Here is a 24,937-nt window from a genome sequence, read left to right on the forward strand (position 1 = left end):
TTAGATCTCCTGCTTTCAACATCTTGCATTGTCTTTTAAGATTTTTTTTTGCAGGTTTGGGGATGGAACCCGGGGGCACCGAACTACACCCCCTACCGTGTTTTTATTCTTTATTTTGAAACAGGGTCTCTCTAAGTTACGGAGGGCCTCACTAAGTAGCTGAGGCTGTCCGTGAACCATGATCCTCCGGTCTCAGCCTCCTGAATGCTGGGATTACAAGTGTGTGTCACCATGCCTGGCTACGACTTTCTTTTAATTCCTTTTAAAGCTATTCCTAAGGAAAAGTTTATGGGTGTAAAAGTTTGGCTTTCTGAAAATCCTTCAAAATGTCATTTTAGCTAGGCCTGGTGGTGCACACTTGTAATCTTAATACTTGGGAGGCCGAGACAGGAGGATTACAGATTTGAGGATAGCCTCAGCAAGTAGACTCTCATCAACCTAGCAAGACTTTGTTTCAAAATAAAATAATGCTGTGGGTGAGCCAGGCATGGTGGCGCACGCTGTAATACCAGTGCTTGGGAGGCTCAGACAGGAGGATCACGCGGTTCGAAGCCAGCCTCAGCTACTTAGTGAGGCTCTCAGCAACTTAGTGAGACCCTGTTTCCAAATAAAATATAAAATAGGTTTGGGAGTGTAGCCCGGAGGTAGAAAAGCCCCTGGATTCCACCCCCAGTATCACCTAAATAAATAAATAAATAAATAAATAAATTTAAAAAATGCTGTGGTTATAGCTTGGAGGTAGAATGCCCCTGGGTTCAGCCCTCAGATTAAAAGTTAATTTTCATTCTTAATTTTGAAAACTCTTTATTTTCTAGCTTGCTACATTTCACTATTTTCAAATAAAAGGCCTGCAGATGTAGCTTATTAGTAGAGTTCATGCTTAGCATGTAATATCCTGGATTTCATCCCCAGCACTACCAGACACCAGTGAAGTGACAGTTGATGTCATTCTGCGTATAGAAGTCTGCCTTGTTTTTAGTTACCTTTTTACTCGTAGGCTTTGGAATTTTACTATGATATGCTGTGGTGTAGGCCTTTGTCTCCTCTGTCCCTTGAATGTTTTCTTTTGGCCCTTTGAGCTTAGAAGACTTCAGTAAAAAGGGAATGTTAGCCAGGCATGGTGGTGCACACTTGTAATCTCAGCATTCGGGAGGCTGAGACCAGGAGGCTGAGACAGGAGGATCAAGGTTTACAGACAGCCTCTGCTACGTGGTGAGGCCCTGTTTCAGAATAAAGAATAAAAAATAGGGCTGGGGGTGGTAGCTCGGAGGTCGAATGTCCTTGAGTTCTATCCCCAGACCCGCAAAAAAAAGAAAAGAAAAAAAAAGAATATGGAAATAACATTTTCTTATATTTAACAAATTTAAAAATTTAACATTAAATTTAAAGTTTTCTCATTTGTTGCTAAGCTGCATTTTTTATTTTTGTTTTGACAGAGATGTTATGAACATAAACAGTATAGAAATGGATTGAAGTTCTGTAAACAAATCCTCTCCAATCCCAAATTTGCAGAGCATGGAGGTAAGAATAAAACTTTTAAGTTAAGTCAATAGGCTTACTGTATACTTGTCTGGCTTTCTGGTTGTCCTTTGGTACCCAGCTTTATTTTCTAGAAAGAATGGGCCCTATATTTTTACTCCTGTGAGGAGATAATACTAAATCTAGAATTTAATGTCAAGAAAAAAGTAACATATTTTACTTAAGTTCTTATTTATTTTTGAGTATTAGGTGTTTATAAGAAAGGTGGAAGAACCTGAAAAGGGCAATGTGTTTAGTTAAGTAAAATTTTGCTTTAAGATTTATTTTACATTTTTCAGTAAGCTGGCAGAATTTTGTTTTCTACGATAAGCTTATTCAGGAAGTGGCTATTTGGTCTGCTTATGGACCATATTTTTTTAATTTGAGAAATTTGTATATTACAGTGTTGGACAGTTTGCAAGCTTTTGCCTATAGGAAGGTAGATGGCTGGGTGTTTGTAGAGCAAGTAGAAAGAAAGTGTGGGGCTATACTTGTGGGAAGCACAGGAAAAATAAACCTTTGTAGGTAGGATGTGTAAAGACTGGTGTGCTCTTAGTATAGAAGGGGAGGGGAGGCTTTCTTTACTCTTGCCTGCCTTTACTGTATTTCCTTCCTTACTGTATTTCAGTGTTTACGTTTATCCCAGTTGTTTGGAGATGAAAACTATGGGAGTTTTATCTCCTAAATTTATCTCCTTTTCCTTGTTAAAAAAAGTTAATTTCTTTTTGCTTGTATGTGGATATTAGGTTGTTTTATATTTATTTGTAAATATGCATACTGTACTGTGACTTAGTAACAGTCAAAAGATAATTTTATTATAGAAAAGTACCCTATTTCATTATTTCCAAAGTATGATTTTCCCTATGTCTTTTTTTTGTGTGTGTGTGGTCTGGGGATAGAACCAAGGGGTATTCTATCTCTGAGCAATACCCCCAGCCCCTTTTTAAAATTATTTATTTTGAAACAGGGCCTCACTAAGTAGCTGAGGCTCTCCACAACCATGATCCTTCTGTCTCAGCCTCCCAAATGTTGGGATTACAAGCGTGCGCCACCACACACGGCTTTTATTTTATTTTTTTGCAGGGTCTTACTAAGTTGCCACGGCTGGCCATGAACCTGTGATCCTCCTATTTCAGCTTCCTAAGTACTGGAATTACAAGTGTGTGCTACCATGCCTGTCTTACTTCATTATTATTTTTTTTCTTTTTTGCGGTACCAGGAATGGAACCCAGGGCAGTTTACCTCCAAGCTACGCCCTCAGCACTATTTTTTATTCTTTAATTTGAAACGGTTTCACTGAGTTGCAAAGGCCCTCACTCAGCTGAGGCTCTCTGAGAACCAAGATCCTCCTGTCTCAGCCTCCCAAACACTGAGATTACATAGTGCACCACCACGCCTGGTTTCATTATTTCTAAATGCAACCCCTACCATATTTTAACATACCTGAAAATTAGGTTACATGTGAGGTGTCATAATCTCATTGAAAATGTTTTTAAATTATATACCTTGATTTTAATCCTTTTATTTTGTTTTCTTTTTCTTTTCTCCTTTTTTCTTTTTTCTTTTTTCTTTTTTTTTTTTGGTGGTACTGAGGGTGGAACCCAGGGGCTTTCTACCTCCGTGCTATACTCCCAGACCTATTTTATCTTTTTATTTGGAAACAGGGTCTCACTAAGTTGCTGAGAGCCTCACTCAGTACCTGAGGCTGGCTTTAAACCTGTGATCCTCCTGTCTCAGCCTCCCAACTCTGGGGATTACAGGTGTGTGCCACCACACCTGGCCTTAATCCTTTTATTTCTAATTAAATTTTATTCTGAGTTTTAAATTTTGGTCTTAAAAATTATGCAAATAAACCGGATGTGGTGGTGGACTCTTGTAATCCCAGTGCTAGGGAGGCTAAGATAGGAGGAAGATTGCACTGGTTTGAAGCCAGCCTTAGCTACTGAGTGAGGCTTTCAGCAACTTAGTGAGACCCTGTTTCTAAATAAAGTATAAAATAGGTCTGGGAGTATATCCTGGAGGTAGAAAAAGCCCCTGGGTTCCACCCCCAGTACCACACACACAATAAAAAAGTTATGCAGATAAGTTATAATGAACATTTTTGTTCTTTTGTGCTTTATTTTTACATACTATAAAATTACAATTTTTTTTTCCTGAAAACTTTCGTCAGAACTATTTTAATATGTTCATTGCAAATGGGCAGGTTTTTGACATCTTCTATTAATTGATATATTTAATAATACCAAAGAGGTTTTTTTGTGTATGGGTTTGGGGATGGAATCCAGGGACATTCCACCTTAAAGATATACCCCCTGCCCTATTTTTTATTTTTATTTTTGAAACTGGGTCTCACTAATTGCAGAGGACCTCACTAAGTAGCTGAGGCTGACCATGAACCGCAATCCTAAACTGTCTCAGCCTCCTGAATGCTGCAATTAAAGGGTGCGCCACCACCCCTGGCTCCAAAGAGTCATTTTAAAATAAATTTATGAAAGTCAGAAATTTAATTAGTTTCTGTGAATGTTTTAGTCAGTGAGGGGTGTATTTAACTTTTATATAACATAGGTTCATAGAAATAAAGTCTGTTTTCAAGAAACTTTTAATTTTTAAAGCAGTTTAATAGGGTCATCTTGTGGAATTTCTCTAAGAACAGTGATAGAGTGATTATATTATCATTAGTATATGAAATTCTAGACTATACTCAGATATGCATGCATTTTGTATGTTTTTAAACATTTTAGGAGTAACTTGAATAGAATCTAGAAATCTATCCTTACTTGATTTGTCAATTTTTGAAATTATTTTAATTCTATACAAAGTGAAAAAATGTCCCAGAAATCTCCTTGAAATTTTTAATTGAATGCAGCATGTTTCTGATAGTATGGTTAGCTTTTCTGTTATTAATTATTTTTATTTTTAATGTTTAATGTCCTTTACCTTTCTTTTTTCTTTGTTATTAAAAATAGAAACTCTGGCTATGAAAGGATTAACATTGAACTGTTTGGGAAAAAAGGAAGAAGCTTATGAATTGGTTCGTAGAGGTTTGAGAAATGACTTGAAGAGTCATGTGTGTATCCTTTTTGAAATATGTTTGAGAATTGAGTAGGGTGTTTTGAGCTAAGTCAGCAGTTCAAGAGTCAGGAGTTTTAGATCCTTAATGTAAAATTTCAGAGGAAATTCTTTCTTATATTGAGTAATAGCGATTGCCTTATCTATGGAAGTGCTTCCTACTTTTCAAAAAGAGAGGAAGCATTGCTAAGGTCTGAGAGCTTATATCCCTGAACACTCAGGTTGAAATGGAATCACTGATGTGCAGTGATGGGGAGAGGTCTTTGAGAAGGGAAAGTGTCATGAGAATGGGACCTTCTTAAGTGGGACAAATGTCCTTTTGAAAGAGACGGAGTTTGCCTGTCCTTTTTGGCCCTGTTAGGACACGACTGGAAGGTGTCATCCAGGAAGCAGTGAGCAAGCTTCCCCAGATGCTGAATTTGCTGGTGCTTATCTTGGACTTCTGGGCCTCCTAAATTATGACCAATCCATTTCTGTTGTTTGTAAGTTATCCAGCTTAGATGTTTGGTTACAGCATCACACAGGTTTGTCATGGTTGTGACTTTAGAGAAGAACATATAATAAGCGATCTCACGCTCACATTATAACGTCCTCTTCTGGAGCATAGACTTTGGAGTGTAATGTACTTCACTCAGTGTTTTCTCTTTTGGGGGGTGAGATTGAAACCAGGGGCATTCTACCCTGTTTTATATTTTATTTTGAAATAGGGTCTCACTAGAGTTGCAAAGGGCCTTCTTGTGATGCGGAGACTGGAGGCAAACGTGTGACCCTCTTATCTCAGACTCCCAAGTACTGGGATTACAAACATGCACCACCAGACCCAGTTCACATTAGCGTTTAAGATATGTTTCCCCTAGCCAAGAGGATTTTGTTAAGCCTTACTCTGTCATTTTTACTATGAGCAAGATTATTTTTCAGTTAATATTTGTAATATTAATATAGAGTTTTAGCTACCCATGCCATTTTTGTGTGTGTTATTTTTTAAAGCACTGGCGACGAAACCCAGGGGCATTATACCTCCGAGCTCCATCTCCAGCCCTATTTTTTTTTATTCTTTATTTTGAAACAGGGTCTCACTGAGTTGCAAAGGGCCTCACTAATTAGCTGAGGCTGTCTGCGAACCACGACCCTCCTGTCTCAGATTCCCAAACGCTGGGATTACAAGCGTGCGCCACTACGCCCAGCTCACCCCTGCCATTTTAAACATTCTGTATTTTACTGACACTTTTGAGGGGCCCTGTCCTAAAAATTGTTAGATTGAAAAATTTAAGCATAATCTGAGAGAAACGTTACACATTTCTGGAAAGGGAAGTGGTTTTTTCCCCCCTCGATTATATGTTTTAGAAAGATTGCTATAGGAGAATAGAATAAAAGAAGAGAGTTCAAGGTAATAGGATCGAGTGACTAGTGCAGTAATTTAGATTTAAAGTAAAAAAAGCCTAACAGAGGAGTAGAATGTTCTCTTTTATTTACAACTCATTATCATTTTGTTTACTTAACTACATATTTTACTAAATTCAAGTTCTTTGAATGTAAGAGACTTATTTTGCTCACCTACACCCTAAGTATTAAGAATCTTTAATATTTATTAAGTGAATTAATGCTTTGATTTTTTACATGTGGTTGAGTTTTAGGAACTTTGCACTATGCTAAGTATTGTACTACAGACCTTGTTAGCCAAAGAAAAAATTTTACATAACGCATAGTTATATAACATGGGGAGCTATTTATTTATTTATTTATTTTTGTGGTACTGGGGATGAATAACAGGGGCCTCTACCTCAGTGCTATACCTCCAGACCTATTTTATATTTTATTTGGAAACAGGGTCTCACTAAGTTGCTGAGAGCCTCACCAAGCTGCTGAGGCTTGCGATCCTCCTGTCTCAGCCTTCCAAATACTGGGATTACAAGTGTATACCACCACGCCTGGCCTCCGTTTCATTTTAATAAGATAATTCTGTGCATTTATTGCATTTTTGCTTTGTGCCACCTATTGAGCACTTTACCATAGATTATTATTATTATTTTTGTTGTTTTTGGTGGTACTGAGGTTCCTGGAAGCCCTTCTACCTCCGGGCTACACTCCCAGACCTATTTTATATATTTTTTTATGTTTGGAAACAGGGTCTATTAAGCCTGAGCGGCTGGCTTTGAACCTGCGCGACCCTCCTGTCTCCGCCTCCCAAGTGCGGGGATTACAAGCGTGAGCCACCAAGCACGGCTAGATTATTTTTTTATATATTTTATAAGGGAAGAAATTTAATGAGATTAGCTTGTTTAGGGTTACAGAGTTAATATGGCAGGGTAGGCCTGATTTTCTCTGGCTTCAAAAGTTGTGGTCTTTTTCTACTGTGTTAATTTGTATTCTCCCCCTTATTAAGTTTCTCTAAGTTTCATGGAATTTCATTTGGAATAGAATTTCTTGACTTGCAGGTTGTATCCTTAACTAAATTCTTTAGGTTGGCATGTTTATGGCCTTCTTCAACGGTCAGACAAGAAGTATGATGAAGCCATTAAGTGTTACAGAAATGCACTAAAATGGGATAAAGACAATCTTCAAATATTAAGGGACCTTTCCTTATTACAGATTCAAATGCGAGATCTTGAGGGTTATAGGGTAAGTAAAATACTGAATACATTCCTTCTAAGAGGAATATACTGTTCTTTAAAACTTCAGGTACTTTGATAAAATTTCCATTTCGTTTTTGAAGAGTAAATTTGCTGTATTTTTATGGTGGTTAGGTCTATGATTGGAATAGTCAGATGTTAATTCTATTCTTGCAAGGCTGATCTGGATTACATTGTAGGTTGATCACATCAATTTGTTGATGAAACATCAATACTCCTCATATAATGCTGGGTATGGTGGCGCATGCCTGTAATTCCAGTACTTGGGAGGCTGAGACAGAAGCTTCAAAGGTTCCTGGCCAGCCTCAGCAAGTAGTGAGACTCATCAAACTAGTGAGACCCTATTTCAGATAAAAAATAGGGCCAGTAGAATGTTTCTAGGCTCAATTCCTAGTACCACCCCAAAATATTAATATTAATAAATAATAATAATTAATAATAATATTAACAACTCCTAATTTAGATAATGTCTTTGTCTGATGTTAACATCTTGTAACTATAACTTCCAACATTTTCTCTTCTCTTTGCTTTCTCCCCTTTCATTCTTTCTTCTCTCCCTCTCTTTTTTTTGTAGTGCTAGGGGTGGGACCTAGGGCCTCAGACATGCTAGACAAGCTCTTTACCACTGAGCTCTTAACCTACTTACCATATTATCTGAAAAGTAATTTTGTTTATTTTTATATTCATTGAGACTCATGTTTGGCTTTGGTTTTTTATTAGCTTTTTTTTTTTTTGTAAGTGGTACTAGGGATGGAACCCAAGGGCATTCTACCTCCAAGCTATACCCCCAGGCCTATTTTTTATTCTTTATTTTTTATTCTTTATTTTTTATTCTTTATTTTGAAACAGGGTCTCACTGAGTTGCAAAGGGCCTCACTAAGTAGCTGAGGCTGTCCAGAAACTGCGATCCTTCGGTCTCAACCTCCCAAATGTTGGGTTTACAAGCATGCACCACCACGCCCAGCTTTTAATAGCAATTTTAACTCTCAAATGAGTCTTGGATTTAATTAATTTCTGTATTTTATTACCCCCTCTCCATGATAGTACCTGCTGAGCTGGTTTCTCTATTGTTGCTCAGTAGTTAGATGCTATTTTCTAAGGAAACCTTGAAAATTTTTTCCTTTGTAATACTATCTTTATTCATCTTATCTTTGTTCTTGGAGTATATAAGTTTTGAAAGAGAGAAGAATATTTGGTCTTTACATTTTTTAATAGTCAATAAAATTAGATTGGAGGCTTTATTGTACGAATTAACTTGAATTTCTTTGGCTTTATTAAGCTACAAAATGTGGATGTTTGGAACTTTCTTCTTTCCTTCCTTCCAGTACTAGGGATGGAACCCAGGGGCATTCTACCGGTGATCTATACCACCAGCCCTATTTTGAGACAGGGTCTCACTGAGTGGCCTCACTAAGTAGTAGCTGAGGCTGTCTGCGTACTCAGATCCTCTTATCTCAGCCTCCCAAATGCTGGGATTACAAGCGTGTGCCACCACACCCGGCCTGGAATTATTTTCTATCCCAGCACTGTTTTGCAAAATGCTTAGTGTTTGGGATAAATTAATATAATCTTTTTAGCTAGCTCATATATTCATATTCTCTCTCTCTCTCTCTCTCTCTCTCTCTCTCTCTCTCTCTCATTGGGGATAGAACTCAGAGGCTTGTTTATTTTTTATTTTCAGATAGAATCTCACTAAGTTGCTGAGGCAGGTCTCAAACTTGTAATACTCCTGCCTTAGCTTCCTGAGTCACTGTGGTTATAGATGTGTGTGTGACTCTGCCCAGTTTAATAATGTCTGTCTGTCTGTCTGTCTGTCTCTCTCTCTCTCTCTCTTTCTTTCTTTATTTTTTGTGGGTCTGGGGATGGAAACCAGGAGCATTTGACCTCTGAGCTACCCCACCCCCCAGTCCTATTTTTTTATTCTTTATTTTGAAACGGGGTCTCAGTAAGTTGGAGAGGGCCTCAATAAATAGCTAAGGCTGTCCGCAAATTGCATTCCTCCGGTCTGAGCATCCTGAATGCTGGGATTACAAGCGTGTGCTACCATACCCGGCTTAATACAGTCTTTTACAGGAGCATTTGCTTTAACTGTAAACCTAAGGAAAAGTGTTTTTTTCCTCTTGAAGGAAACGAGGTATCAATTACTTCAGCTTCGACCTGCGCAGAGAGCATCATGGATTGGTTATGCTATTGCTTACCATTTATTAGAAGATTATGAAATGGCAGCAAAGATTTTAGAAGAATTTAGGAAAACACAACAGGTAATTAAAAGAAATCAGTTCACTAGGTCTGAGTCTAAGTATAACCAAAAGAAGTATATGTAATCTGGCTAAGGTCTTATTTTGAAATAGTTTCAAAATACAAAGTACAACGAACTCCACATAGGAGTTCATTCATTCATTAATGGTCAGTATTTGATACATTTACTTTAAAATCTCAATAACTATATCACGAAAGTAATTGCAGCCACCATGTTCTTCAACCCCTCAATGCGTTGGTACATCTTTTCTAACGATAACTATGTATTTGTCAGTTTAAATTTTACTAATTCTTCTAGTTATATTCTTTTTAGCAAGACTTCTCAGTCCAGAGTCTGGTTTGTAATTTTACCTTTCATATGATTATCAATTCTCTTTAATCTGTAATAATTTACAGATATTCTTTGCATTTCATGACATCTTTTTCTTTCTTTTTTTGTACTACTGGGGATTGAACCCTAGGGGCATTCTACATCTAAGCTATAGCCCCTGCCCTATTTTTTATTCTTTGTTTTGAAACAGAGTCTCACTAAGTTACAGAGGCCCTCACTAACTAGCTGAGGCTGGCCAAGAACCTGTGATCCTCCTATTTCATTCTCCCAAGCACTGAGATTGTAAGCGTGCACCACCACGCCCGACTGACATTGATTTGTGTGTGTGTGTGTGGTACTAAGGTGGAACCCAGGGGCATTTCTACTTCCGGGCTATACTCCCAGACCTATTTTATATTTTATTTGGGAACAGGGTCTCACTAAGTTGCTGAGAGCCTCCCTAAGTAGCTGAGGCTGGCTTCAAAATTGTGTGATCCTCTTGTCTCAGCCTCCCAAGCACTGGGATAACAAGTGTGCGCTACCACGCCCGACTGACATTGATATTTTTGGAGAGCACAAGGCAAAATGTCCTTCAGTTTGGATTTGATATTTCCTCAGTATTTGATATAGGTAGGCATTTTTGGCAGGAAACCTGAGGAAAATGATGGGGCCTTCACATCAATGGTGGGTCCCGCACATCTAGGGGCCTGTGGTGTCAGGTTGTTCCATTGACTTACTATTACCATGTGAAGGTGGTATTTGCACTATAAACTTGTTTTTTTTTTTTTTTTTTTTTTTTTTTGCTTTGTATTTAACAAACAGCTTGAAACTGAACAGCATATTCCTCAACACACTTTCACCACTTATTATTATTTATTAATAACCATGTATTATTATTATTTAATTTAGCATTTATTTGTTATAATTCTTGCCTGAATCAAGTATTGTATGGTGGCACATGCTTGTAATCCAGTACTTGGGAGGCTAGGACAGGAGGATCTCAGGTTCGCGGCCCAGCCTTAGCTACTTATATAGGCCCTCAGCAACTTAGTGAGACCTTTTTCAAAATAAATAAAATAAGCCTGGGGTGTAGCTTGGAGGCAGAATGCCCCTGTGTTTCATCCCCACCACGGGGGGGGGGGTAATTACTATGTTAGCTGCAAAATGGGGATTCTCTGACTCATTACTTTCAGATTTATTATTTTGTATTCTACCATTAAGAGCTCCCTACTCCACTTACTTATTATATGTAAGAACTATGGATAATTCTTTTATTCATTTTATATTTTTTTGTGGTGCTGGGGTCCCAGGCTTGGAAACAGGGGTCTCACTAAGTTGCTGAGAGCCTCATTAAGTAGCTGAGGCTGGCTTTGAACCTGTGTGATCCTCCTGTTTCAGCCTCCTAAGTGCTGGGATTACAAGCGTGCGCCACCACACCCAGCTAATAGTGATTTTTTTTTTTTTTTTTTTTTTTTTTTTTTTTTTTTGCGGGTCTGGGGATGGAACCCAGGGGCATTAGACCTCCAAGCTACAGCCCCGGCCCTATTTTTTATTCTTTATTTTGAAACCGAGTCTCACTGAATTGCAGAGGGTCTGACTAAGTAGCTGAGGCTGTCTGTGAACCATGATCCTTCGGTCTTAGCCTCCTGAATGCTGGGATTACAAGCGTGAGCCACCACACCCGGTTTAATATTGAAATTTTTAAAAAATGGTTTTATTAACCATATGTTATCCTTTAATGTTTTGTTTTTGAGTATGTGAATCATTTTCTGAAGGAAAACAAAATTCTTACTGAGTATTCCTTGTGTTCGTGTACAGACATCCCCTGATAAAGTGGATTATGAATATAGTGAACTCCTTTTATATCAAAATCAAGTTCTTCGGGAAGCAGGTCTCTATAGAGAAGCCTTGGAACATCTTTGTACCTATGAAAAGCAGATTTGTGATAAACTTGCTGTAGAAGAAACCAAAGGTATATTTTAAAAGAATGTCATTTATTCTAATTAATTATAGCAGAGAGGAAGGCTGGTAAGTTATCTACTTTCTGCTGACAGTTGAGTATAATTCAACTTATTGATGATGGAAAATCTACTACTTACATACTTTGAACAATTGTAATGCGGGGAAATATATACTTAATGAATATTTTTTTTATTTTTAATTTTTTTTATTGGTGCACTGTATTCATACATCATAATGGGATAAAAAAAATAACTTTTGTAGACCTACATGCACACATCGCCCAATTAGCCCCTACCCGATCCCTACCCCGTTCCCTCCCTATCCCTCCTTCCCCATGCTTGGCATAGTGATTGACATCTAGTATTATAGCAGTTTATCCACAATTAACAATGATAATCTCACATAACAGTTTCATTTGTCTGATACCAAGCTTTTGATGACTTAAAGATAACATTTCAATATTTCTTTTTGTTTTCTTTCTTACCAGAGAATATTTTTTCTTTTCTTTTTTTTTAGGTGAAACTATCATACATTTATTTATTTATTTGTCAGAAAAAAATCTATCCTAATATGGAATATGGACTCTAGATACCCAAAACGATCTCGAAAAAGAACAAAGCTAGAAGATGTATATTTTCTGATTTCAAACCATATAAAGCTACAATAATTGAAACAGTGTAGTACTGTTTTAAAGGCAGATATATAAACCATTGGAGTTAAATAAAAGCCTAGAAATAAATTCTTCCATATATTGTCAAGTTATTTTTGACAAGGTTTCCACAAACATTTGGTGGAGGAAATACTAATCTTTTAACTAAATATTGTTGAAAAATAATAATTACATGAAAAAGAATAAAATTGGACCCTTACCTAGCACCATATACAAATATTAACTCAAAATAGATAAAAGACCTAAATATAAATCTTAAGACTATAAACTTTTAGAAGAAAATCTGGGTCATAAAACCTCACAACATTGAAATTGGCAGCGATTTCTTGGATATGATTTCAATGGCACAGGCAACAGAAGGGTAAACAAACTCCCTAAAAAATAAAAAACATATTGTATATCCAAAGACAATGTAAACAGAGTTAAAAGTTACTAATAGAATGGGATAAAATATTTCCAAATACTATATCTGAAGGTATATTAATATTCCAACTAGAAATCCTAAAAATTAGCAACAATAAAAGCAAACAATACAATTTAGAGATATGTAAAAGACTAACATAAATAATAAATCTCCACAGATAACCTATCTTGGTTGTTGGATGGAAAATCTTGTTTCTCTGGTTCTGGTGTGTGTTACCTAATTCTTCTTTGTAGTTAATCTCTTTGAGTATTTTCTCTAGCGCTGGATTTGAAGACATAAATTCCTTCAGTTTATGTTTGTCCTGAAAGCTTGTTATTTCCCCATCTAATTTGATAGAAAGTTTTGCTGGGTAGGAAATTTTTGGCTGGAAGTTGTTTTCTTTAAGAGTTTGGAATATGTTACTCCAAGCCCTTCTGGCTCTCATGACTTGGTTTGGGAAGTCTGGAGTGATTCTAATTGGTTTGCCTCTGAATGTCACTTGGCCCTTTGTTTTTGTTGCCTTTAAGATTCTCTGCTTGGCTTTCACATTGGTCATTTTGACAATTATGTGGCATGGGGATCCTCTTCTCCAGTCCTGTCTAAAGGGAGTTCTATAAGTTTCCTGGACCTGTATATCGACCTCTTGCTATATGTTTGGAAAATTTTCTGCTATTACTTCCTTGAAGAGATTGTTGATCCCTTTGGTTTCACCTTCTTTTCCCTCCTCTATTCCAATTATTCTTAGGTTAGCTCTCTTAAAATGGGCCCATATTTCTTCAATGTCAGATTCCTGCTGTCGGATTTTTTTTTCTAAATTAGAAACTATGCGTTCATTTTTGGAATGATCATCTTCTAAGAGCGAGATTCTATTTTCTCTGTGGTCTAATCGGTTGTTTGTACTTTGAATTGAGGCCTTTACTTCATTAATTGCATCCTTTATCTCTTTTTGGCTCTCTCTGAATTCTTTTCGAAACACCTCTATTATTTCTACAGTTATTTTCCTGATTTGATCTTCTAGAAATCTCTGAATTTCTGTTTTATCAGGTTCTGATGTTGTGGGGTTGTGGGCATTCATTGCTCCATTGTTATTCCTCTTTCCCATGATTTAGGAAGTTTGTGCCTTCTCTGGGTTCTTCCCTTGGGTCACTACGACTTCACTTAAGGTGCTCTGGATCTTGAGTCTGTGGTATCTCAGTCCCCACTACTCCTTTACTAGGCTGTATCGCAGAGTCTCAGACCGAGGGAGTCAATCGAGGCTGCTTTAGACCATGGGGGGTGCCAGGTTGGGTGTTCTCCTATGGTGTGATATCTCTGCCACCACCATTCCCCCACTGGGTCAAGTCCCTGGGAATACAGTACTGGGATTTCTTCTTTGGGGGCTGCAGTTTGACTCACTGTTGTTTAGTGTGCTGATGGAGCTGTAGTGGACTCAGTGAATTCGCTGCTGCTGCCGCCGGTGGCAGTATGGCACCGCTGTCATGCCCTCAGCCGTGAGGTTGGCATATATCTTCTCTGGTTTTGAGCTCCGCTCTGAGTTCCTGCAGAGTTTGCTAAGCCCAGCCCCTGGGAGCTATAGACAGACGCTTCCTGCGCCAAAAAATCTGCTGAATTCCGCCCGGCCTTTCTGCAGCAGCTCACCTCGGCTTGCTGTCCGCTGCTCCGCTCTGGAGCCTGGTGGGCTGTTGAGTGCGTTGGTCTAGAGCTGTCCGGTGAATTCACCGCTGCCGCTGGCAGTAAGGCGCTGCTGCCGCGTCCTCGGGCGTGAGGCCAGTGTTTCTCCTCTGTGGCTCTGAGCTCCGTTCTGGGTTCCCCTCCTCTCTGGAGCCTGGTGCTGCAAAAGAAGATGGCACCCGCTGCTCTGCGCCGCGACTCCGGCCGCAGCACTGCAGTCTGGTTTCTTTCTGGTGTCTTGTTTTTCCAGCCCTCTTTTTCTCTGTCCCTTGTATTTACATTTTTTGTTTCTCTGCTGATGGTGTTTTCTGGCTATGAAAGGCGCTGATTTTATGGTAATAGAGCTTGGTTGTTAGCGGGGTTCATAAGCCCCGCTTTTCTCCATCGCCATCTTCCCGGAAGTCACAATGAATATTTTTAATGTAGGAAAAACAATTGCAAACAAAAATTGATTCAGTGAAATGACTCAGTAATACATCCATTTTGTTGTCTCATTATGTTGTCACCACGAATTCCTGGACTCAAGTGCTCCTCTCGCCTCAGCTGGAAGTAGCTGGGAGTATAGTCATGAGCCATCCAGTCTGGGTCAGGCATCCATTCTTTAAATGGAATATCCTTGTTTTGAAACTATTACAGGGTATGAGCAAAACAAGGCAATTTATTTTTATAACACAGAGGATTCAGTTAGAAACAGCTCGCTAAAGCCGAGTGTGTCGGCGCACGCTTATAATCCCAGTGTTTTGGAGGCTGAGACAGGAGAATTGCACAGGTTCAAAGCCAGCCTCAGCTACTTAGTGAGGCTCTCAGCAGCTTACTGAGAACTTGTTTCCAAATAAAGTATAAAATAGGTTTAGGAGTATAGCCTGGAGGTAGAAAAGCCCCTGGGTCCCACCCCCAGCACCACCACCAAAAAAAAAAAAAAATCATAATAAAGAAAAAAAAAAAAAAGAAAGAAAGAAAAGGAATCTCCCAGTAGAAAATGTTCAGCAAGCAGTTGGAATTTTTTTAGGCTTTAAAATTGGTGGGATAAACATGGTAACCTTGGTTTGAAATTACTTTGTTACTTAGACTGCTGATGCTGATGTAACTCAGGGAGTGACTGGTCACACAGTTTGGAGAAGACAAGTAGTGAATGTGTGATTTGCTGATAGGCCTGAAGAAAGGGATTGAAACAGGGTTACTGAGACAGGAAGAAAAATTGGACAGTTATGCTGAAAGCAGGGTGCTTGTTTGGTTGGTGGAATAGATAAAAAAATAGGTAGTTTTGAATGTGGCCAGGACATGGGCTTCTACTGCAGATTGTTTTATGGGTAATTTCAGGTATCATCAAGTTTCAGGGTATTATTTCTTGTGGATACTGGGGATGGAACCAAGGGGCTTTTCTACCTCTAGGCTATACTCCCAGACCTATTTTATACTTTATTTGGAAATAGGATCTCACTAAGTTGCTGAGAGCCTCACTAAATAGCTGAGGCTGGCTTTGAACCTGTGCTATCCTCCTGTCTCAGCCTCCCAAGCTCTGGGATTACAAGCATGAGTCACCATTCCCGGCTAAAAATAAATGCTCTTTTTTTTTTTTTTTTTTTTTTTTGGTGCTGGGGATGGAACCCAGGGGCTTTCTATCTCTTGAGTTACACTCCCAACCTTATTTTTTATTCTTTATTTTAAAACAGGGTCTAACTAAGTTGCAGAGGGCCTCATTAAGTAGCTGAGGCTGTCTGCGAACCATGATCTTTCTCTCCCAGCCTCCCAAATGCTGGGATTACAAGCATGTGCCACCATGCCCGGCTTAGGGTATTAAATTATGTCATTAACTTGGATGTTGAAGTTGTTTTATGATACAAGAAATATTTGGGAAGTAGATGATACTTTTGGTGATAGGTATTTGGTGCATGTTGGGAATGTGGCTTGGATTTGGACAGAATCCTTGAGTAAATTTAGGATGTGAAGAGGATGGCATTTTAAATAACATGATTAATGGTCTTTGTTAAGGGAGATGGGGACCTGGAAGGGTACTGGGTCCATCCATTTTTCAACATTCACTTGTAATGAGGTCTTAGGAAATTTGAGAAAAGTTGACAATTAGAAGAATTTTCTGATATTTTAGTTTTTTTTTTTTTTTAAATCAGGGGAACTTCTGTTGCAATTGTGTCGTTTAGAAGATGCCGCTGATGTTTACAGAGGATTACAAGAGCGAAATCCTGAAAACTGGGCCTATTACAAAGGCTTAGAAAAAGCACTGAAGCCAGGTAGTGTTTAACTTTTACCAAATCTTAATTGCTTCTTTATTAGTATATATTTTGTTAAATCATTAAAAATCACAACTAGAAAAGTACTGTTAAAGAATTGGTTCAAGCCAGGTGTGGTGGCGCATGCTTGTCATCCCAGTACTTGGGAGGCTGAGACAGAAGGATCTGGATTCACGACAGCCTCAACTGTTTGATGAGGTCCTTTGCAACTCAGACAGTGTTTCAAAATAAAGAATAAAAAATAGGGCTGGGGGTGTAGCTCGGAGATAGAATGCTCCTGGGTTCCATCCCCAGTACTGCAGGGGAAAAATAAAAAAGAATTGGTTCAAAATCTGAATCAAGCTGGGTGTGGTGGCCTATGCTTTTAATTGTAGTAATAGGGAGGCTGAGATAGGATGATTGCAGTTTTGCTGTCAGATTTAGTAACACAAGGCCACCACAACTTAGTGAGACTCCGTTTGAAAATAAACAGTAAAATAGGACTGGGGTGTAGGTCAGAGGTGGAATGCCCTTGGGTTCAATCCTCAGCACCACCAAAAATAAAAAATGTACACTGCATACTTCCAGTTTCTATGGCAGATTGATGTTCTAAAATCTTGCTTCTGGCACAAGTCGATAGATATTATTGCGAACAGAGTTTCAGAAACAAACAGAAGGAAGAAAAATCAGAAATGTATATTATTATCAAAAACATTAAAGGGCATCTTCACTGACAGAAATTGAGATGTCTCCCTAAAGGAAAGATGTAAGCATCACTTTGGTGGAAAGTGCTGCAGAGTGGTGGTAAGATGCAGCCAAGTGGTAAGAGCAATCCTATTCTTTTGTGGAAATAGGGGTTAAAGTTTCTTTACTCAAACTTGGATCCAGATTACCCTTTTTCAAAAATGAGCGCCATCTGTGGGGACAAGCCCAGAAATGAATAGGCAGGACTCTTAGCCAAATGATCTGATTCGAAGCTGTTTGCTGGATATGTACAAGAGAAATCTTGCTGAAGATTAGTTTGTAACAAAGATTCTCAAATTGTCATAGGAACACTAGCATGAAATTGTGACCATCAGTGCCAGCAAAAGGAGAGTAGACGTGACAGAGGAATCTAAGATGAGGGAATCGCAACCATGAAGCATGAATAGTTATGAGAAAGTACTGAGAAATGAAAAACCTATTAATTGAAATGAAAATCTTAATAGACTGAATAGAATAGAATACAATAGAGGCCACAGGAAAAATTAGTGAAATGGAAGATCGAACTGAGGAAAGCTTTTAACATTAGCACTAAGTGTAAAAGAAAAAAACATAAAATAAACTTGGAGAAATGGAAGGCAGGGAATAGACCCAGAAGCTCTGGGTAGAAAAAGGAGTTAGGGACAAACTGGCTCGTAGATGTAGAAAAGGGCCACAGGACAAAAAGAGTAACCGAAATGTTCTCAGAACTAAAGTTCTCAAATGTTGGAAACCTGCCTAAATCAGAATAGGATAAAGAAAACTATTCTCTATGATTCCAGATATTCAGAATATGAAAATATTGGAAATATTCTGAAGTGATTATTCATTCACCTTATGTATTTAGGTGGTAAGGTTGCAGATAATTCTCTTTTTATTTTCAAATTGTCTTTTAGTTTTTAATTACCTTAACTTCTCATTTGCCAGAAACTAAACATCTATAATTACACATAAAAAGAATATTTTTTGTCTGCAGCTAATATGTTAGAACGGCTAAAAATATACGAGGAGGCCTGGACAAAATATCCCAGAGGACTGGTGCCAAGAAGGCTGCCATTAAATTTTTTATCTGGTAAGTGAGAGTAGTTGAAAAGGAGTGGAAATAGGGTTGTGATTTATAGTACTTTTCTTAATTTTAAGTATGAGTACATATGTTAAAGTTAAGTTTGAGCTGGGTGTGGTGGCACATGCCTATAATCTCGGTTATTTGGGTGGCTGAGACAGGAGGATTGCGGGTTCAAGAACAGCCTCGGCACATAGTGAGATTCATATCAACCTAGCGAGACTCTGTTTCCAAATAAATAAAATTGGGCTTCCAGTGTAGCTCAAAGGTAGAGTGCTTCTGGGTTCAAGCCCCAGTATCACAAAAAATAAGAAGAGTTAAGGTATGACTTGTTAAAGAGTTGTCTGTGTGAGTAAATATAAGCCAACAATTTTTCTCTTTCAAGGTGAGAAGTTTAAAGAATGTCTGGATAAGTTCCTAAGGATGAATTTCAGCAAGGGTTGCCCACCAGTCTTCAATACTTTGAGGTCCTTATACAAAGATAAAGAAAAGGTAAAGCAAAGTAAAAGGGTTCTTTTTGTGGTCATCTCTGGCTCAGTATCTGGAATGATTGATTCTGGGTTATCTGCCCAGTAGTACATGTTTTATGAATCTGGTAGTCTTTCTAGCTTGAGGGTTCAAATGTTTCTCTTCCATTTTTCCTTTTCATCATCTTTTCTCTTTAGCAACTTAGTGTTTATATTATTTCCATTGTTTTTGCTAATATATTAACAAGTCAGAGTGGGTTTTTTTGTTTGTTTTTGTGGTACTGGGGATGGAACCCAGGGACCTTCTACCTCCAGGCTATACTCCCAACCTATTTTATATTTAATTTGTAAACAGGGTCTCACTAAGCTGCTGAGAGCCTCACTAAGTAGCAGAGGCAGGCTTAAAACCTGAACAATCCTCCTGTCTCAGCCTCCTAAGTACTGGAATTACAAGCGTGTGCTATACCACGCCCAGCAGTGTGGTGGTGTTTTCTTTTTTTTTTCTTTTTTCTTTTTTTTTTGGTGGTACTGGGGGTGGAACCCAGAGGCTTTCTACCTCCAGGCTATACTCCCAGACCTATTTTATATTTTATTTGGAAACAGAGTCTCACTAGGTTGCTGAGAGCCTCACTAAGCAGCTGAGGCTGGCTTCGAACCTGTGCGATCCTCCTGTCTCAGCCTCCCAAGCGTGGGGATTACAAGCGTGCGCCACCACGCTCGGCTATTATGATATATTTTGCAGTTGATAATAAATGCAACTGATTCAAACAGGTTTTAGAAAACACAATTGAAGCCGGGCGTGGTGACGCAATCCTGTAATCCCAGCGCTTGGGAGGCTGAGACAGGAGGATCGCACAGGTTGAAGCCAGCCTAAGCTACTTAGTGAGGCTCTCAGGAACTTAGTGAGACCCTGTTTCCAAATAAAATATAAAGTCTGGCAGTATAGTCTGGAGGTAGAAAAGGTGGATTCCATCCCCAGTACCACACAAAACAAAGACAAAACAAAACAAAAAAACACCACAGTCGAATAGTAGTGAGCATGTTGCCTAACTTGTGAGAGGAAGAGCATTGGTACACGGAAACAAGCTGCCTGTGATCACTCAGTTTCTTCAATAGTAGAGTGAAGTGAGCTCATTGAAGGGAGCTTCTATAGTAATAGAAATCCATTAAAGATGGATTGAGCAAAGGAGGAAATTATTTTTGGCTTGTGTGTGTGTGTGTGTGTGGTACCCCAGGGTCACTGTATCTCCAACCTACACTCCTAGCCCTTTTTGTTTTTATTTTGAAGCAGAAGCATGCAGAGTTGCTGAGGTTGGCCTTGAACCTGTGATCCTCCTGTACCAGCCTCCCAAGTACAGGGATTCCAGGTGTGTGCATGGCTTGTTTTGTTTGTTTTTTGAGATGAGGCCTCACTTTGTTGCCTAAGCTGGCCTCAAAACCCCTGAGCTCAAGTGCTGCTCCTACCTTGTCCCCTGAGTAGCTGGGACTCTAGGCGTATCCTACTGTGCTAAGATGAAAAGGAAGGAAGGAATGAATGAATGATAAATATTTGCCAGGCATGATGGCCAAAAGAAAAAAAAAATAAGGTTTGGGGTGTAGTTCTGGTGCAGAATGCTTCGGTTTAATTTCTAGCACCATCACCCCAAAATAATAATAAATTACTAAGTATTCAAGATCTCACTCAGCCAGGAGAAAGTAAAATAGTCTATACCTAGGAGAAATCACAGCCTGGATGGCCACTGGTTCTCTTGGTCTTCACACACCTGGTTTTACTAATGTTTTCCCCTGAATTATGAAGCTGAGAGATGATTACTGCCATCTACTTAGGGAAATTTCTGTTATGTGGCATTTAATTCTTGATTCTTAAGATGAAGTATATCCTATGGATGTCATTAATGTGAGTTGAGAAAAGAATGAATCATGATGAAAGTCGCGCGCGTGTGTGTGTGTGTGTGTGTGTGTGTGTGTGTGTTTTAAATGTACTTATATAGTTCTTTATTAGTCACTGACTCTGCTGGGCATGGTGGCGCATGCCTGTAATCCTAGTTCTTGGGAGGCTGAGACAGGAGGATTGCAGGGTTGAGGGCAGCCTCAGCAAGTAGTGAGACTCTTAGCCACCTAGGGAGACCTTGTTTCAAAAAAAAATAAAATTTGGCTGGGGATGTAGCTCAGCTGTAGAATGCTCTTGGGTTTAACCTCAGTACCACAAAATAAATAAAAAGTCACTAATGCATTTTGCTCGAGTAGTAGCCATGCATTTTTTATATTAAAGTGTGCTTGTGTGTTTGTATTCTAGGTGGCAATCATAGAAGAATTAGTAGTAGGTTATGAAACCTCTCTAAAAAGCTGCCGTTTATTTAACCCTAATGGTAAGTGCTCACGCTTTATGTTTTAAAAACATTTGCATTGTATCTGTAACACACTATTCAGTTCTTAATCAGGAGGTCGGTATTATTTTTTATAAACAGTGCACTTACATTTTTCCTGTTAAGATGGAGATCCATGAATTTGCACATTGTATGATAATTGGTTAGAACAGAATCACATTAAAGCATCTAGACAATTAGATGTAATAATATAATGGCCCTCCATTTACCCATTGCTTGGCTTCAGGAATACTAAGTTTCTGTTCAGTTGTATTTCATCTGTAGCTTCAGCTACTTCCCTCTATCCCTACATTTTAAAGTAAATCCAAACATCACATTTTATTCAATATTTCATTTTGTCTAAAAAAAGACTTAAAACAACTATAGTATTATCATAGTTGAAAATTAATAACTTTCTTAATATCAGATAATTATATTCACATTTCCAGCTATATTGTGTTATATTTTTTCATTCTTTTTTATGTTTATTTGAATGAAATCCAGATAAGGTGTAAACTTTGAGTTTGATGAGTCCCTTTTACTCTATGGATTTCTCCTCTATCTCTTCTTCCTAAAATTCATTTGTTAAAAAATTTTTTGTGTGTGTTTTCATTTCCTGAATGTACCCCTATGTGTTAACACATGATTTTTCTGTCCTAAATTTTCTATAAATTGGTACGTAAATGTAGAACTGTGTCATCTAGTATGGTAGCCATTAGCCACAATGGCTAATTTCAATTAAAAAAAAAATTTAGTTCCCGGTTTTGGCACTGACATTTCAAGGGCAGTTGCTGTAATGAAAGGGGCAGACAGACATTTACTGTTACTGCAGAATAATGGCTTGCTTAGACTTAGTTGTTATTTTACTTTTATTATTATTTTTAACCATAGAAGGGTGAGCAACATTACTTTATTAGTGGTGCATTCTATCAGTAAGCATAAAGTTGTATATTAAAAGAGAAATTTCATCTATTCTCTGCTTACCCAGTATTTTAGCTTGTATAGGAAAAGCATCAGTGTGTTTGTCTTATGCTCTACTTTTATTTTGATACTTTACCATTTTACAAAAGAATGAATCAGTTCTGTAGCATTAGCCTTCAAAGATGGCAAATAAGGTTTTTTCTTTCTTTTTTTTAATACTGGGATTTGAACCCAGGGACATTCTACCTTCAAGCCACCGAGTGGCCTTTAAGTGTGGTCTCACTAGGTTACTGAAACTGCTGAGGCTGGTCTTAAACCTGTGATCCTCCTATCTCAGCCTCCCCTGAGGTTACAGGCATGTTCCATCATGTCCAGCAAGCAAATAAATTTCTAAAAGATAGTATATTCTTGTGGATTTACACATAGTTATATTTTTAATTTCATGTGGTTTTGTCATGTACCATGGTAGTAGTTAATAGCATTTTGCTGTTTAATATTACAGAATATTCTAGTTTATCTTGTAATTGCCACTGAAGATCTAAAATCAATTGTTTTTCCAAGGACCTCTGGTTCCTATAGTGGGAATCCCCAGTATGGGACTTGAGGTGTGCAATACTGTTAAGTTAGCCATTGTTTCTAGGTCTCAGATTAATTTTAGTAGTACTTTTTAAAAGGCGTTACCATAGTTTCATTGGTTAATCATCATGATGTTCCTTTGATTATCAGCATTTTCCTACATATTTTACAAATGTGGAAGAGGTTCAATGACATGCCCAAGAATATGCAGCACTTTTGTTGCAGATCTATCAGATCGGGAGTTGGTGAGTTCCACTCCTATTGTTTGTCCACTGAGCCATCCTGCTTTTACTAGAAAAAAATATAAGCGATATATTGCTTTCTTCGAAAGCAAATAGCAGTTCCCAGATTTTAGAAATTAGTATTTAAATTTTTTTTAGTGTGTGGGTTGTATATTTAACTTACACATTTTCTTCTTGTGAGTATATTAAAATTAAACTATGCACTAAAATATAGAATAAGTGTTTTTTATTTGGGGTATTTTTTTATTCAGCCTAAGTAATTGATCTTTACATATTCAGCATAGATATTAAATCTTCTAAGAATAATGCCAGAATTCAAAATAATTACATCACAGACACATACAGTTAGGTACATTAGCTAGAAAATATTAAGCAGTCAGATTTTTTTAAAGTATCACTTTAATGGGAAGTGCCTTTTGTCCCTTCCCCCCCTAAAAAAGATCCTGATCAGTACACTTTCTTAGCTCTAGTAAAATTTGTCTCTCTCTTCCCCTTTAATTTTCTGTTTAGGTAATTAGTTTTATGGTTGATCTTTTTTACTCATTTGTCATGAAATGTTTCTTATTATATATGCAAGGCATTGTGCTAAGGGACTGTAAGAATACAGAACAGAAAACATGGTTGCAAATATATATTAGGTATAGTTTTACACATAATCTACTTTCTTTATAAATATAGGGCCTATTTTGAGATGGGGGATAGTCTCTTAATATGTGATAACTAATCTTTAGGTTTCTTCCCTCTCTGTTTCCCATCTCTTGCTTTTTACAGATGATGGAAAGGAAGAGCCACCAACCACGTTACTTTGGGTTCAGTACTACTTGGCACAACATTATGACAAAATTGGTCAGCCATCTATTGCTCTGGAATACATTAATACTGCCATTGAAAGTACACCTACGTTGATAGAACTCTTTCTTGTGAAAGCTAAAATCTATAAGGTAAAAATTTTTTTACTTTTTTCTTTAAAGTATATTGCTCTTAACTTTTTTCCTATATTTTATAGTTTCTAAATGTTTTAAGAAAAATTGACATATTTATGACTCAAAACATGGAATAAAGGTGTATTTCTCAGTCCGAGTCCAGTTACTTTTAAAGTTGCTGCATGCTTATATTATCTCCTTCACGTCTCAGCTCTGCTTAAGAATCTCCAGACTTATTGGTACAGCATTATGTTAAAATAAAGTTGGCTCCTTTTGTGTGTGCGTGTGCTATTGCAGATCGAATTAGGGGCATTTTGCCTTCAAGCTGCACCCCTAATCTGCTTTTTTATTCTTTAATTTTAAACAAGGTCAATAAGTTACAGAGGGCCTCACTAAGTTGCTGAGGCTGGCCTTGAACCTGCGATCCTCCTGTCACCCTCCCAAGTACTGGAATTACAAGCGTGTGCCACCATTCCCGCCTGTCATTTCTCCCTTGCAAATAAAATTTGGTAATTAAAGCTTTTGAGAGAGTGATTCTAAACCAGTTTAGCAGGACATAATAAAATTTATATTTGTAGAATTTTTTTTGGTGGGATAGACATAGGGATCAAACACAGGATTTCTTCTCTCATATTTGAAAGCTAGGGAATAATTGGGATACCAGAGGAATTTTAGATAGTGTGACAGAAATTTCATTGCAACAAGGGAGTTGGTCTAGGGGAAGGGGAAGGGTCAATGACAAAAATCACTTAGTGACCTCATGTACATATGTGAGAATACCAGTGTCAGTCTCAGTATTCTGTATGGGGAGAGGAGCACTGGGGAGGGAGCCAGGAGAAGGCTCATCAAGTGCTCTGTGCATGTATGCCCCCAGCACCCCGAACTGCATTATTATGTGAGACTATACTGCTTCCATAA

The 24,937-nt window shown here is 38.0% G+C and overlaps 1 protein-coding gene across 1 annotated transcript in view; it reads left to right on the forward strand.

Annotated features, from left to right (window-relative positions):
• NAA15 (N-alpha-acetyltransferase 15, NatA auxiliary subunit) overlaps positions 1–24,937 on the forward strand; it is a gene marked incomplete at both ends in the record, with an annotated part of 82,727 nt that overhangs the window by 32,458 nt on the left and 25,332 nt on the right. The window contains 10 exons of the mRNA XM_080697433.1: positions 1,437–1,521; positions 4,485–4,589; positions 7,049–7,206; positions 9,344–9,478; positions 11,605–11,758; positions 16,622–16,741; positions 18,438–18,533; positions 18,910–19,016; positions 21,288–21,360; positions 23,868–24,037. Of these exons, the coding sequence (XP_080553559.1) occupies positions 1,437–1,521; positions 4,485–4,589; positions 7,049–7,206; positions 9,344–9,478; positions 11,605–11,758; positions 16,622–16,741; positions 18,438–18,533; positions 18,910–19,016; positions 21,288–21,360; positions 23,868–24,037 (1,203 nt within the window). The remainder of the gene's footprint in view (positions 1–1,436; positions 1,522–4,484; positions 4,590–7,048; positions 7,207–9,343; positions 9,479–11,604; positions 11,759–16,621; positions 16,742–18,437; positions 18,534–18,909; positions 19,017–21,287; positions 21,361–23,867; positions 24,038–24,937) is intronic.

This window comes from Muscardinus avellanarius (assembly GCF_963383645.1).
Source record: "Muscardinus avellanarius genome assembly, chromosome: 6".
In the NCBI taxonomy this organism is placed as follows: Eukaryota; Metazoa; Chordata; class Mammalia; order Rodentia; family Gliridae; genus Muscardinus; species Muscardinus avellanarius.